General features: G+C 37.5%; 1 protein-coding gene across 2 annotated transcripts in view; it reads right to left on the bottom strand.

Moving 5' to 3' along the window:
* The window catches only part of LOC135443674 (LIM zinc-binding domain-containing Nebulette), a 247650-nt gene that overhangs the window by 164613 nt on the left and 66601 nt on the right, over positions 1-16436 (bottom strand). For both annotated transcript variants that reach the window (XM_064704156.1, XM_064704155.1), the window contains one exon: positions 10444-10528. In XM_064704156.1, coding sequence (XP_064560226.1) covers positions 10444-10528 — 85 coding nt within the window. The remainder of the gene's footprint in view (positions 1-10443; positions 10529-16436) is intronic.

The following is a 16436-nucleotide window of genomic DNA, read 5'->3' as shown; positions in this document are numbered from 1 at the left end:
CTTCTCACAGTCACACTCAGTATATTACAAATCCACCAATGCCAGAGAGCTCAGGCTACAGAGAGGTCAGAAATTATCAAGAACTGAAAAACAGAGAGAGACAGGCAGAGAGAAATATCCTCAAAGCCTCAAAGTGCAAAGAGTATCTTTTGCTGGAGCAGACAAAGGCCCTCTACAGCTATTCAAATATCCCAGAATATTACATTTTTACATTTTGTTGGGAAATACAGGGAATGACAAAGATTTTGTTTACTCAGTTTTTAATTTCTCTGCTAAGGCTAAAGCTCTTTTCATAGCTTCATTTGCTTAAAGCTTCTGCTTTGTAAGACTTCTAATTAGGAGAATGTGACACTCTCACCAGGCTTGGATTTCTCCTGTTAAGAAGCTTTGCTGGTCATTTTGTAAAGGCCACCTCCAGAACAAATGCTGACCGAAAACAGAATTAATAATGGATTTAAAGGATGCTACTCAGTAGCCAATGCACACAATGGAGAACAGCTGTTTTACACAAAGTAAAAATAAGCATCTGGATTGACTTCTTCATTACACTCAAAAAAAAGGTAAAGAAATCCAGCCATTCTCAACTTTAGCAGATACAAATAAGAGCTAAGCAAAGTGCATACTTATAAAAGGTCTGCAAAAGCAGACTTAAATCACAGCTAATCACGCAGAAGCATATAGGTAAATCAGTATTCTCTTTTTTTCTCAATATAGATCTAAAGACTGGATGCATTCTAATGAAAAAAATAACTGCATCAAATAAGAACAAATATAATTATGGTCATGGAAATTCTCTAATTCTACACTCCCATCATATACAAATATGTAACAAGTTTATTGGAAAAATATTCAGCTAGCAGACAAACTAACAATGTATTTGAGGCAATTTCCAGAGGTATGCTAGTAAAGGATTTACTCTCTCAACCTACTAGTAAACTTAATATATGTTAAAACTTTCAATTTGCTTTCTCCTTTGAAAGGGAATTAACGATATCTGCCAAACCACGCAACACTGCGAGCAATGATAACTCTCAAGAATCTCTTGAACCACAAAAACTGACACAGAATCATGGAATCATTAAGGCTGATAAAAATCACCAAGATTATCGAGTGTCTTAGGTTGCAAACACAAGATATGGCCAGGGGTGTGTATTCTATTTCCATCTGTTGGACGTGGGGCAGTTATCTTCTATTAATTGAGCCACCTGTTAAAACCAGGTGGGGCAGTTTTCTTTATCTCGTCCATGATCCATCCTCCCTCCAAGGAGATACCTTCTGTTAATGGGCCATTAAGTCTCACTGCATGACTGATAAATTTACATCATCCCATTGTGAGATGCTCTGCCCAGGGGGAGGAGAAGCATTCCTACCTGGATATAATCTGAGGTTTGGGACACCACAGACAGCCTTTTCCCACTGGATTCCCAGAGGAAGACCAGGCCCATCTACACCACCACTGGATCTTCAGAGAACTACACTCTTTTACAGGATCACTGCTTCAACAGAACCACATCTGCCACTCCAGGAGAACTGCAGCCACCATTTAATGGGACTGCTACCAACACCCTGACCCACAGGGTGTCAGGTCATATTCTGACTCTGTCAGTGTTGTTTTGTATTACTGCATTTTTATTTTTATTTTTCCCAATAAAGACCTCCTACTCCTACTTTGCCTGAGAGCCTCTTAATTTCAAAATGATAATAACTTGAAGGGATGGTTTTTTCATTTTCCATTTCAAGAGAGGCTCCTGCCTTCCTTAGCAGACACCTGTCTTTTCAAACCAAGACATCAAGTCCAACCTTTGATAAAACACCACCAAGCCAACTAGACCAAAGCACAAAGTGCCACATCCAGTTATTTCTTCAACACTTCCAGGGATGGTGATTCCACCACTTCCCTTGGCAGCCCGTTCCAATGCTTAACCACCCTTTCAGCAAAGAAATTCTTCATGACATGTTGAGCTTGTAGCATCAACACACAAAAAAAAAAAAAAAAACTCTGATCTCTAAAGAGTAAAAGTGGCCCAACCTTGTGGGAAAAAAACTCTAACAAGAGATAAGGACAAAATTTAAGACATTTTCAGAGAACTAATAAAATTAGGAAAAATGCAGTTGTTTATCATACTCTTTCAGCATTTAAGACCATAAGACTAATAACAAGAAAAAATTAGGGGCAAAATTAACATTGCCTCTATAAATTCTCTGTACAGAACCTCTGAAGTTTCTTAAGATATTTCCACAGATTAATACAAAAATTGGTTTCATTACAACAAGATGGTCAACTAGCTTCATTCCTTGGTAAGAAACAGGGCAGTACTTCTGAAAAGATCTGAGCTTAAAATAAAGAACTAAGTGGAAATCATTCCATTGGATTGGAAACCCAATGCTTTAATGCACAATTCACTCCTATAATCTCACATTGGAAAAAAGTCGGGCTGTTACTCTGGATAAAAGTGTATCAACAAAAATAAATACTCATATGCCACTTTCAAATTATTAAATATGTCAGCAACTACAATTTGATGAGGGGGTGGAGGAAGAGTTAATACATCCCAGCCATTACACAAATGGAAATCTAAGGCAAAGACTAAAAACTTTCTGGAGGAAGACATTAGCAACATCAAGAAAGTAAAACAAGTTCTCCCAATACAGTACATTGACTAAAACCATATTCCCAAATATTTCATTTTTGATATCCCAGAGTGTGTAAGTAAAGACATGCTCCTTAGCTGTCCTTCCTTTTATTGATGAAATGAACAATACTCCACACTGGATCAAACCAGTCACCTACTGAAATAAGTTTCCTCTTGCTGATCACAAGTACTGATAGCTTTTGTGAAAAAACAGCAGTGTCAGCAATAGGAAGCAGGACTACACGGACCACCTTTGACTCAGTGTGGCAGCCTGAAATATCCAGATCTGAAGCCCAGAAAGGAAAGAGTGGTGTGATCTCATTTTCTGGCTTTGGCAGACTTTCTCAGTACAAATACTCTGCTAAACAGGACAGGGGGCAATGGGACAAACACAGTACTGACAGCCTTGATACCGACACTGCTGGGTGTGTTCCCCAGCTATTCCCAAGGCACAACCTGGCACAGCTCAGTGTCTGCTTCAGAGAAGGGAGCACTCCTGAAGGGCAGCAAGGACATACCTGCACCAGTTTTACTGCTCTTGACCTGACCAGTCACTGCACACAACCCAGAGGACACTGACCCCACAAACTCCCGATTGCAATCACATTTCACGCACGCTCAGTTTCATGCTTCTCAAATGCCACTCTGATGGGCTTCTTAGGCACCATCTTAAAGACTATGAAATGGAAAAAAATATTTATTATAGGGGAAGAAGCCATGTGCAGTGTGGACATAAAACAGTACACTCTATTTGTCTTTGGGTTTAGGAACTCCTTCCTGACCCTCTTGTACTCTACAGTACAGGTGTGAGCATCTAATTGCAATCCCTGGATGCCTCATTTATTATGACAATTGTTCTGTTCTCAGTCTTTATTTTAAATTCTCTAAAACTGAATGCATTTTTCCTTCATGTGGGTTGAAATTCTGTGCAGTAATCCAACAAAAACATAACTAAAAAGAATCACAGCATCCAGTTACCTGCAACACCACTGCAAGAAACAAAGTGACCACTTAAAAATCTAGTTCCAAAAATAAAAACTAGAAAGAAGCTCAAGAGAATCTGGAGGGAAAATTGACATGGAAAAGAACATATACATTCTCCATTGCTCCTCATCGAGAACAAAAAGGACAGGTTTTTTGAGATTTTAATTTTTTAAGAATATTTAAATAGTAGAAATTCTGATATCTCAATTTTGAAGTTATTATTTTTATTAATTCCTCCTCTAAAAGTTATACTAGTGCTGATGCAGTTAAGAATTTCACAACTCAATTCACAAATAACAGCTATGAATCCTGTGGCTCTCTTTCGTTTCCTTTCAATGACTTCTGATTGGACAAGTAAAAGTAGTGGGAATCAGTAAAATTTTGATTTTACTGAACCTAAGATTTTCTGTTAAGGATGTCCTACTTGGCCATTGATTCAATAACAGCAAGTCTATAAAAATGACTTTGTCCACAATTATTAATAATAAATCATGACCGCTCTGCCCTCATCCTACCACAAAAATTACCTCTATTTCATGGGCATGGATTACCCCTTCACTTTTTACAGTTAAACATTATGTACATCTGAAATGCTCATGTCAAAGAAAATGTACTATGGTCTTTTCTTTTTTGCATTAACATATATTAGAAAAATTAATCGAATTATATTAATATATTTTGCAGCTTACTTCTGAGTCTTAGCACTGGAAGATGCAATTTTTCTCCTGTGACTGTGCACTTTATAGACTTCCTAAATTTTTCGCTAGCAGGAAGTTTGCGCTGCTTGCTTCCAAGACTCTGCAGATACTATTGTGATTCCTTAAATGCAGCTCTGTTCTGGTTTTCTCTTATCAAATTACATAAGGTTTTCACAACACTGTGTTTAATAACAACAGGGCAAGGACTAATGCCAAAAAAAAGGTCACACTTTTACTTTTGTATCATCAAATCAACAGTGAAAAGCTGATAGGTTACCATTTTCTATAGATGCTCATGTGCAAGTCTGTCTAAAGTTTCTTCTGAATGTTGGGCAGGTATTCATCTTTGCTTTGTAATGTGCTCCTTTCATTGTTATCTTTGCAGATCTTTTTTCAGAGAAATGAGTAAGTACAAAGAGAGTAGTCTGAAGCAGTTCTTTTGCTAAGGTACACATAATAACAGATAGACAAATACACATGACAATATGGGTTCAGAAAAAAGAAAAATAATTTACTGCTTTTCTCTACACAGCTTAACTTAGTGATTATCAAGGTGTGATGTGACCCAAAAAGAAAACAGAAGAAAGAATAGTCAATATCATAAGAAAAACTGTTATTTTATAAACAAGTAAAACAAAATAAAACAAAAAACCTATTATTCAAACTCCTTTACACAATTAATACTTCCTACACTGATCAGTACATTACCACTGGAAGTCAGTATAAAATTCTGTATAATAATATAGGCTAATTATATTAGATTAATTTTTTTAAATGATGATATGCAGTCAGTACCAGGAATCAGATTTAATACTTCAGTCTTAACAACTTAAAGCTAAGGCAAACAACTCTTCTGCTTCAGAAAGTAGCCCATACCCATATCTTATGTCCCAGTAGAAGATTTTTATTTTCAGACATGAAATCAAAGAATTTCAGGGTGTTACAAATGTGTCAATAACACAAAAGTGTATTCCTCAGAGAAACTCCCTCTCTGCTGTACAATCTGTTTATCTATCACTACTACACCCTGTTTGGTGTCTCTGCCTTGTGTTCTGGTGTCTCCCAGCCACAGGGTTACAACACGCTCATCTCCCCATGCTGGTTCAGCATCTGTGACAGCAAAGAGCATCAGACAGGAGAGGTGAGGAGTGGAAGCTGTACTGCCATATTCTGAATCTTACAGCCTAAGTAATTGCAAGGGGGAAAAAACCAAACAAACAATAAAAACAATGAAACTGAAACAATGTAGATACATGGTGTCGCAGGAACAGGAGCCAGTCCAGTGCAGACAGGATGCAGACAAAATCCCTCACACTCTTGGCAAGAAAAAAATCAGAAGAGGTGACAACCATTTTCCCAGAAAACTGAAATTCATTCTGCCTCCTGCTCTCCGCTGGAGCTTTGTATTATTCACATAAAGAATTATTTCCATGTCTTTGATTCACAAGATAAAAAAATCCATTTAAACAGTCTTAAGAGGGAAAGAAGGAACAAACCAGTATTAGTAGGTAAGCATGATTTATAAAATACTTCAGTGAAGGGAGCACGGGAGCAGGGCAGAGCTTTCTGCAGGCAGTCTGGGTTGATTTTAATGCATCAACCCAATCAACATCTCCAGGACTTGTCACTCACAAATAACAGCAAGAAGAACAGCAGCCTGAGAAGCCTGCACTCTCCTGGCTCTGTCACCCCTCTCTTCATACACATTTGGTGGACTGGGTTCAGTTCTGCAGATATCCAGAGAGAGAAATATATAAATAATCAGCTCCTGATGGCTATCTGGAAAAGTCCCATCTTTAAAATATGTTCCAGGATCTTCTTACAAAATCACCCATAAAGGTATAAGAAAGTCTCTCTGCTTGCCATATCATACTGCTTCCTCCTTTTCTGAGAAAAAGCATATTCCTTCCTCCTTTTCTGAAAGAGCATATTTTTATCTCTGTCTCTAGCTCCAAAATCTGCTTTCTCCATGACTTCTCCAATGAGCTCACTCAGGGTACCCCAGGAAATTCATCCAATGCCTGCTTTAGTAATCCATACAGCAGTTCATTCTCCTATAGCATTCCCTGCGGCAGCTCATTCCAAAGACTTCATAAAAGAGGCGCATATAAACTGAAAAGACTTTTTTAACATATCAAGCTAATAAAAATAATCTGCCTGCAAGTTTGCTAACATGTGTTTTTGAAACAGAGAAACAAAGAGAAAAAGGCAAGAAGATTAAATAAATCGTTGAGAGGAACCTGAGGAAGGACAGGACAGAGACAAATAACTGAATATGAAGAGAAAAACTGCAAGTATGTTTCTTCCTAAAGAAACACAGATACACTTTCAATTATCAAAGTTCCTATAAGGGAAATAAAGAAATCGAAGCACTTGAAGTTTCCAAGGACAGCAGCCTCAGGGTGCATCACCACAAGCCAGGACAAGAAGAAAGTAGGACAAGACCCATGATTTTGTATCAAGTTCCCTATGAGTTACTGGAAAGTACATTTCCTCAGAAAATGCTGGAGTAGAACACACCTTAAACATCAGTCTCTCTTTGATCTGACACTTTGATATTCTTCCTGCCAAGAACTGCTGCAGATCATCTCTGTTTCTTTTTGCAAGTTCAATGGGAGTGGCAGCTTTTGATGTACACAGCATTGCCACAGATGAGGACTAAAGGCCATGGAGCAATTTACACTGTTATAAAGTTAGAGAGATCAGTACTAAGGTGCATGAAGGAAATTCCCAAGTAAACAAAGCTGAGATGACCATATCAGTAACTTCTGTAGTTGAGTTTATTTAAGAGAGGCATGTGGAAAGTATCCATTGCATACTATGAAGCAAGAGAATGCACTAATTCACCAAAAAGACAGGGATTTTTCATCAGAGAAGCATAAAGAAAAATTTTGTTTGAGACACTGGATCTCTGTCTCTACTCTACTTAGAGGATGAAAGACCTCCAAAGTCATTTTTCTCCTGTCAGAAGGCATGCTGGAGTTCTCCAGAATGGAAAACAAACACAGCCTCTCCAAAATGCATTTTTATCTCCTTTCAACTACAGAGCTGAATGAAAGCCCATGGAAGCAAAATCTTAAAGGGGGAGAAAGCTCTGATATTATATAAAATAGAGGAACAGTGTTCTCTGGAAAGTTTTAAATGCTGTCCTTTGACTTCTTAACAACATAATTTTTCAAGTGTTCCAAAGAGCTATCCATTTTCTATTGACTCCACCAGAAAACAGTATTTTGTTTTGTTAGTTTTGTTCTTGTCGTGTTACATCAACATGACACCCTGGCACCTAATGCTGACCTTAATGGATTCTTGACCAAGGACCCAGCACTGCAACTTAAAACACTGTCAATTGCTACTTAAATGGAAAAAAAAAAAAAAAACAGATTTACAAAAACGTGTATTTTAGCTTACACAATATTTAATGGTGTTTCCTTTACCAATTCATCATGTTTTGCTGAGCAAAATAGAGAGTAGTTCTAAAGTTACAGATTTTGAAAAAATACTTGGGAGTCCTGCAGTTAAATACATGGGTTTGCCTCTTCAGAACTAAAAGCATTAAAGAAGTTCACTTAGAAACAGCTATTACTTTAGAAAAACAATTCTCCTTATTCAGTAGTCAACATAAGTTTTACATTGTCTAACACGGAATTTGCTCAATCCCAAGTTGTCAAATGCACTGGCAGGAGGCTCAAGCAGCTCTGATGAATACTGGAAGGGAGTAATAATGTGGTTCTATCCAGCCAAGTTTGGTTCACATGAAAGGCTTTTCTTGAACCATGCACACACTTTTTTCTACTGCACAGAACTGAAATGGAATTAGACCTGAACAATGCCAAATTGTATCCCATGTATTTTTTTTGGTTGGGAGTCTTTTAACTTTTCCTGAAAAGACAGGACAAGGTATGAGATGGCCAATAGGGCTGATTGAGGACAGCAGTTCCTCTCAAGGCAAGTCCTCATACTCTTCGAAGTATTACAGAAAGTAATCAGAATTTACAGTCATATTTTAGGACAAGATGCAAATTGGATAAGGAAAATCTGGAATCTTTATGTCAGCACTGAAATTATTCACAGGTTAGGCTACTTAACACAGTCTAGATGTAAATCAACAACCAGGAAGCAAATGATGATCAAAAACATTATGGCTTTCTTCCAAGTAGTCAGTTTTCTGCTTATAATTCAGATCTGCAAGTCTTTTGCTGACTAGTAATATTGGAAAAAAGGCACATTGAAAAAATTAAGGGTTTCTGTCCATTTCTAAGTTTTGAGTAGATTCTTATCTAACATTTTATTACAGTCCATTGTGAACAGTTGCAGCAATTTTATTCATGGGCAAATTCCAAGTCTCTTGCTAATATTGCTTACCCAGTATCCTAGAATGCTAAGTTCTCAGTTTCAAAACAGAGAATAACACCCAAAAAAAAAGTTTCTTTATGCTTCCATAGTACCACAGAGGCATGTTTTAAACAAGTTAGGGAAAGCCACTTACTTCTCCTATATCCTCTGTGAAGAGCAGTAACGTTTTATTATTCTACTAAATCCCAACATTTTTTGTCAAACCCCTAAAACACAGTGGGCCGAGAACTTGTATTCTCCTTTGAAAGACCTGTAAAAAGTACTGGATTTCAGTTCCTCTTAGTGATACAACAGTAACTCTGGTACATAGAACCACTGAATTACAATAAAATTAACCAGACTCTAATCTGAAATCCACTCAAGTCAAGAAAAGACAGAGTGCACAAATTGTCTCTTTCTAGATGGCAGAATTTCACAGAATCACAGAATTTCTAGGTTGGAAGAGACCTTTAAGATCATCGAGTCCAACCCATGTTCTAACACCTCAACTAGACCATGGCACCAAGTGCCACATCCAGTCTTTTTTAAACACATCGAGGGATGGTGACTCCACCACCTCCCTGGGTAGATGATTCTAGGATTTGACCACTCTTTCTGTGAAAAACTTCCTCCTTAATTCTAGCCTGTACCTCCCTTGGCGCAGCTTGAGACTGTGTCCTCTTGTTCTGTCTGTTGTTGCCAATTTCAGCATGACATTATTTCTCTATGTTTTATAATCAACAACCATAATGGCAAAAGGTAAAGTATTTTTAAGACTGTACACAATGCTAAATATGTCCTACTTTTCTATTCAGCACTCCTTCAATTTTACTCACCAACCTATAGAGATCTTCCAAAAATGAAAGGTCTTGTTGTCTACTATCTGGTTTTTGCTACAGTTTTTTATGACAATGATAGCTATGAATTTATAACAAGAGATCAAAACTAAAATACAGTAGATTTGGAAAAAAAAAAAAAAAAAACCCAGAATTTCCATAAAAATAAAATGCAATCAAATATTATCAATTGTCTTACACAGGACAGCTACCAGCATTGCATAATTTAAAATAGTATAAAGTGATACTGGAGAGTGGGGGAGACGAGGGCTTTTCAGATAAACATTTATTAATATCAATCATAACTTTATATTATGGTAGATAGCCAGCATGGTATTTGAGTCACCTCAGTCGTCTTTGCCATTTTCTTCTCTTGTTTTCCCCTTTTCATTTTACATTTTACTTTAAATATATTTTTTATTAATCTACCTAAGTTTTGATTGATAATGTGTTTATCACAACTAGCTTACAGACTGCCTCATAAATTAGTTGACAAAGGCCGTAAGAGATCTGTAAAGTGATTATTCAGTCACTTCATTTTTTATAAATATTAAAGGCGTCTAAATATCTGCTAATGACAAATTCATTGTTTGTTAATCTCACGTTATTTTATTATTATGTTTAATGCAAGCTAACAATGGTAATTTGTCAAAGGAAAATGAACCCTTTGAGTTAAGCTGTATCACTTCTAACATTAAAAACTATTTAGATGCTTCATGTACTGATGAAAATGAAGGATTCCAGTGATGTCAATGGACTTACAATTGTATGGTAATTAGTATAAGTGAGAACAAAAATTAAACCTTGAGTTTTGCAGTATTATACCAACTGACAATTTTTTTATAATTACACTGCAGTGCTACTATGTATGTACACAGAAATACTACTACTACTTTGAAAAACTATAAAGAAGAAGACTGACCATCTAATATTAACAAGACAAAAGAACTTTTTATTTACCTGACTTTGCAATTCACTTTGCTGCTTCAGGCGAAGATTTTCTGGTGTATCAGCCACTGTAGTGAAGGACTGCTTTGGGTAATGTCTAGAAGAAAAAGAAGTACAAAGCCAAACAATAAATATTTGCACATGCTAGAAAGTCAAATGCATTCCAGCACTCTTCCTACAGTGTACATAATTCTTTCATAGTTTGCTGTGAATTAAAAGTATTTTAAAATACTGTGTCAGACATGCCTTACAGAAACAACATAAAGGAGTTCCTGCAATGAGTCTAAATCCCACCCATTCATCCTACCCAGAGACTTCAGAGATCAATCAGCAAAAATTTGCTTTCAATGGAGTGATCAAAACCATGTTTAACTGCATTGTCTTGGTATAGCCATGTGCTGGACAAAGACAAAACTAAAAGCCCTTAAAATGAAATTGTTTTACAGAAACCAATGCTACATAAAAGAGCACAGCTGGAGTACCACAGGGTCTTTAATCCTTTAGTGTAGGAGCCCAGAGGATGAAGGCAGGTACTTTCTGGGGAGGGGAAAGTCAAGTGCTTTAACAGTAAATACATCAATACAGTACTTTAATATCCAGTACCAAAGGCTGTGGTGTCTCAGAACTGCAATGCATCAGGCATCTCTCTTTCCATTTGAAATTTTACACCTTTACAATATGTTCCTACTATCTGCTTTGGCATTTTATGGTAACATGCTCTATGGGAATCTGCTTCAGCAGGGAGGTTGGACTAGAGGACCTTTGGTGATCTCTTCCAATCCTAATCATTTTGTGATTCTGTGAACTCTAGCAGTCAAACCCTCCTCATTTACAGAACCACTATTTACTAATTTTCATTGATTTATCCTGTAACTTTGCAGTCAAATAAGAAGTACCTTAATAGAAAAGGCTGCAAAAAGAAGCAAATAACAAAATGAAACAGCACATCCCAAAATATTCATAATATTATGAGCCAGAAACACTGTGACGAAACCGATTCTTACTAAATACTTTCCATCATCTTCAGTCTGAAACCAAAATGTTCACCCTACTATCATGTGAGGCACTCACGTCTTCAGTCACCGTTCGCAGCTTCCCATGTCTGCCAGCTCCCCCATTTGTGCCTCCAACATTTCAGAGTACAAGACAACAGGCAGAGTGTTACAAACACAATAACAACTGCAGTACAAGTTCCACAGAGTAAGCAGTAAGTGTCTGAAGACAGAGGATATGCAGTATTAAACATTTCCATGTTCAAACTCCAGGCCATCTCTAGAGTGTGCTTTCAGCAGCTAGCTGTATGCTGTTGCTATGATTTCATCATAAAATTTCTGTTCTGTCTAAACATGATACATATTTTCTTTCCAAATTGTATTTTGTAATTAAGTTTTCTCTATACAAGCTCTATTTCCATGAAGTGTATGATTTCAGTAAAAAAATATATATATCTGAAAAAATGAAACAAGCATAAAAATTAAGAAGGATTTCTGGTTTTATCCAAAAGCTGAATGTTTCCCCCTCAGAAATGCAAAATTGATAATTGATGAGAAATGCTGCCTGAACTTCATACAGTTGTCTGCTCCAGGCCTGATTCCCCCATCAGATGACATCCTGCATTGCCAGACTTCTGCACCACAGCACAATTGAGTAGACCCCTGCACCAAGAGGCTGTGGAACATCACCTCGTTTATGGTGTCATTACACAGGGAAAGCAGGGGAGAAATACAGGACAACCTAGGGATTTCAGGTTCTCAAGGGCTAATAACTGTGTAGAAAGAGCAAAAAAATTAAACACCTTGATGAAAGAAAGCTTTTCCTCACAGAAATGTAAGAGCTATCCAAGACTGGGTACTAGCAGATGGACAAACATGCTGCTCCAACTTTGTCAGCCACTTGTCTCAGAGAGCTCATGTCACTGAAAACTAGAAAGCAGAATTTCTAGGCATGACACCCTTCAGGATATTCATTTGGAGTAACAGTCAAGTCCTCCCAAAGCCCCACCCAAGATGGTGCTCTGGCCAGAGAGAGCACTGAGAGTTCTGCATTTGCTGCTGCCCCTTTTCTCCTTTTCAAAACAGGGGCTCCCCCACCACCCCTCAGAGCCAGCCTGGGCCAGCCAGCAGAACAGCTCAGCCCCAGCTCCAGCAACACACAGGGAGCAGAACCAGGCTTGTACCAGGCAGATGGTGCCAGCATTGTGTAATACCTTGGGACAAGGAAGATACTTCCAGAAGGGCTTCTTTTTTTTTTTTTTTCCTTTATTTCATTTTTTCTATCTCACACTTCATTCTTCTGTATAGAGGCAAAAAACAAATGCCAGACTGGCCACAAGGAGGGTCGTAAGCCCTTTTTGGAAAGCAGCAATGAGCAGATGGGGAAGGCAACAAGCCACCTCACAGCCAGGGCTTGCTGATGCCGAAGCAAGATTGTAGCAATGGTGCACAATTCACACCTCAAAGCATAACAGCCTTCCACGTAGCAGCCATGAGACAATCATGGATAGCTCCTGAAGATGACAAAATCCCTATCCCTAAAAAAATATAATCTGCCATACATGCAATTAAATATTGCACATGTTGAATGCTGAAAGCATAAACTTTCATTGCACTGCTTTACACCATGGTTACATATCATGACTCTGGTAGCATAACCACAGTAATCACATGTATTCATCCTTTTTAGCATGGAGAACACAGAGTGCAGCCAGCTCAGACAGGGTTTTTGGCCTGGTCCCCTCGGGAATTGTGTGGACAACACTGAGTTAAGTGTCTGAGCCACAGCCCCCAGGGACCCTGTTAGCAACAGCAGCAGAGAACTGCAAACCCAGGCTCCCAAATTAAATCTCTCTATTCTGGAGATAAAAACATACACCCTGTCCCTACCATTCACCAGCTCTTACTTCTGGTCATTTGCAAAAAAATGCTTTCTTCCACAACTAGTATTCAGAAGCTCAAGGGTATTTCAACATTCCAAGCAAACCATTTCAGAACCAATCTGATCACTATTTATTTCAGAAGCACTAGCTCCATACTTCAAGCAAAAAAGGGATGTTCAGTCTTGAAGAAGCAGTGCTTGAAAATGCTTGAAATTACTATGTAAACTGATTTTATCAATGAAAAGCATTTACACTTGACCATGGAAGAAAACAATACATACGACAAGTGAACAAAACTGCTGAAATTTAAATTGTTCTTTAAACTGATCATCTAAACCCTTTATCAAAATGTAAACCATTGATCAAAATGTATTACAGTTATTAAAATGAGAATCATTTAGCAAAATTAAATTAGCAGTGCATTCTACTATGGGTTGTCATTTTAACCACAGCTGATTTATGAAACCTATCACACGGTATTTCAAACCAGAAAGACACGGGTTTAGATACATCCCTTCTAATTTATGGAAATTCTTGTCTCAAATGCATTAAAAAGACTAGTGTTAAATTTAAATCCTATCTTCAGCTTTCCACATTTGTTTTAAGCTTACTGATACCATGTCTTCAGGATAATTACCAGTATTTAAAATATTAAATTATGTGAAAACTATTGAAGATACATTGCACCACTGGATATTTTCGTCTGAAATAGAAGGCTGAAACACAAGTGTAAAAATTCAATAATCTGCTTCTTTAACTACCAGTTTAAGGCTATACCACATTTCATCAAAATGTTCTGAATAAGGATAAGTAACTGGATGGCAACAGCCTTTAATTCCAAAGGCTGACAGTGGTCCCTGGTAATCTGTTGCTCAGCTTCCCTTTTGTCCAAGATGATGTCTGAGAAAGAGCCAGGAATTGGTTAAGGAGGTTGATCTCATGTCAGCTATTTAATAGCAATGTCCAAAGGATTTTTTTTGTTTGTTTTAAGTCTTTGTTAGTTGTCTAAGTCTACTTAGCAATATGTCTTACCACACTAATGCTATTAGGATTAATCCTGTATAAAGATCTATACAAGAAGTTCCAGAACAAATCAGGATACACAGCAGAGTGTCTCTGTTGTGGGTTACTGTACTGCCTGCCTCAGCTGCACAGCTTGATTAATAAAGCAAACCACAACTCAATCTCTTGCTGCTTATGAGGAAACTCCTTCACTTTTGATATTTGAAAACAGGATCAGTAAATCCTCTGAGAGCTCAGGAAAGCACCTGAAAGTTACCTAGCTTTTCCAGTGCCTAAACGCAGAAATTTTCTTTAATACTTTTTTAGCTGTAAAGTTTTCATCACCTTTTCCATTCTCTCAATCCAACAAAAAGAAAGAAAAATATTCTGAGAGAATGGGATGAAGATTCAGCTTTGTCTCTTCTGTAAAAGGTCAGATTCAAAGATTGAGATAAATTCAAGCATCTACTGGAATTACCTTCCTCATACCTCACACTGACTTAATCAACATTTACAAATGATTAAGATTTAAGAGATTTGTGTGTGTGTTTTCTAACTGCAAATTAACTGTTATTGTTCAGTTACAGAATTCTAACCATGTCAGAATTACTAGATTTCTATGGAGTTATATCTCCCCTAAAATATCTATTCTGTATTTGCTTACACATTAAATTTGTGATATTTCTTAACCAGAGAACAGGTAGAAAATATACAAACCAAAATTAATCTCCTAAGCAGAAGGTCAGCTGCATCATATCTTTTTATAATACCAGTTGCCATCACAGGCTATCACATTAGGCTATCTGTTCTCTCCTAAGTTTTGCCTGAAATAACTGTTCTTCTAATTTAAGCAAACTCTAAAAGAGAAGGAGGTTTTAAAAAAAAATATTTTCACTTGCAGTAATGCAGATTTGAACAAAATAAACCTGTAAGACAACATAACAAAATTAAACCAATCTTAAAAGAATTGTAGAAAGCTATAAAAATTAGCTATGCTTTAAAAACTAGCACTTCAGTACAGCGTATGCAAAAATTGAAAACTGAAATTAAACAGTGAATAATAATCTAGCAGCCTGGATGTAAACCCAAGCTCACAAACGATGAACAGGTAGGGAAGCTCCATCTCAGACCTGCAAGGGCCCAATCTGGTAAATGTGATCCAAGCCCATGTCAACAAATCATGCCAAAAACAGAGAGGAGAAACACAGGTCTCCAATTAAGTCTCACACAGAAGACACATGACAAAATAATTTTTCCAGGATAAAGGTGACAAGGTATTAAGTTGTGCTTGGCTAGGGAGTGTTTAAACTGGCAGATTGAAGAGACATAAGAGTGCTTTAACCTCCTTACCTTGAAACTGTGTCATTCACAGAAGGACATGTAAGATGCAAAGCAGCAGAGAAAGAACCAGCAGGAGGGAGATCTTGCCCACAGCTGACTACTTGATTTGAAATTCGTGCTCAGTTGCACTTGCAGCTCAGAAGCTCCAGGAGGGATTTCTCTGGGTTTTCTCTTTTGTTTTGAGCTTTCTGTGCACGATCGCTTATTTGCATGCAATTATAAAGGCTTTTGTAGTAGGAATAATGTAGCCTGTGGATAATGCAGCTTTGGTATGGCAGCACTTGGGCAATGACGTGAACAAGAGATACATCACAATTCCCCAGAAATTATCCAAAGATTACATTCTCTTTGGCTACCTGAATCTAACCCTCTGTATTAAGAACTCTGGCTGCAATTAGTTTGCTTTGGAAAACATTTTTCAATCTTTGCCTTCTGTTCTGCAAGAAACTTTTCAAATATTTAATTTCTGTATCTGTACTTCTTCCTTGAAGTAAAGGAGAAAGTTCCTCCCATATGCTAGCAAAATGCAAGTTCCTTTTTTATGAGAAAAATCCTCTAGAGGAATGAGCTTCTATTGATTTGCAGGAGAGTTAGCAAGCAATAAGGTCCATTAAAAAAAGTAAGGATATTCCACTTGCTTGTTGGGGTAAGCTATAACACCTTTGCTCCTGGAGTGAGTGAAAGTCCACACATCCCATAAAACCAGGTACATGTTGCACACCATGCACTGTGCTACCAGACTGGCACTTCATACACAACTACAGAGACCCATATCTGGAGCTGCCTT

This window comes from Zonotrichia leucophrys, chromosome 2, assembly GCF_028769735.1.
Source record: "Zonotrichia leucophrys gambelii isolate GWCS_2022_RI chromosome 2, RI_Zleu_2.0, whole genome shotgun sequence".
In the NCBI taxonomy this organism is placed as follows: Eukaryota; Metazoa; Chordata; class Aves; order Passeriformes; family Passerellidae; genus Zonotrichia; species Zonotrichia leucophrys.
This window is presented reverse-complemented; position numbering and strand designations above follow the sequence as displayed.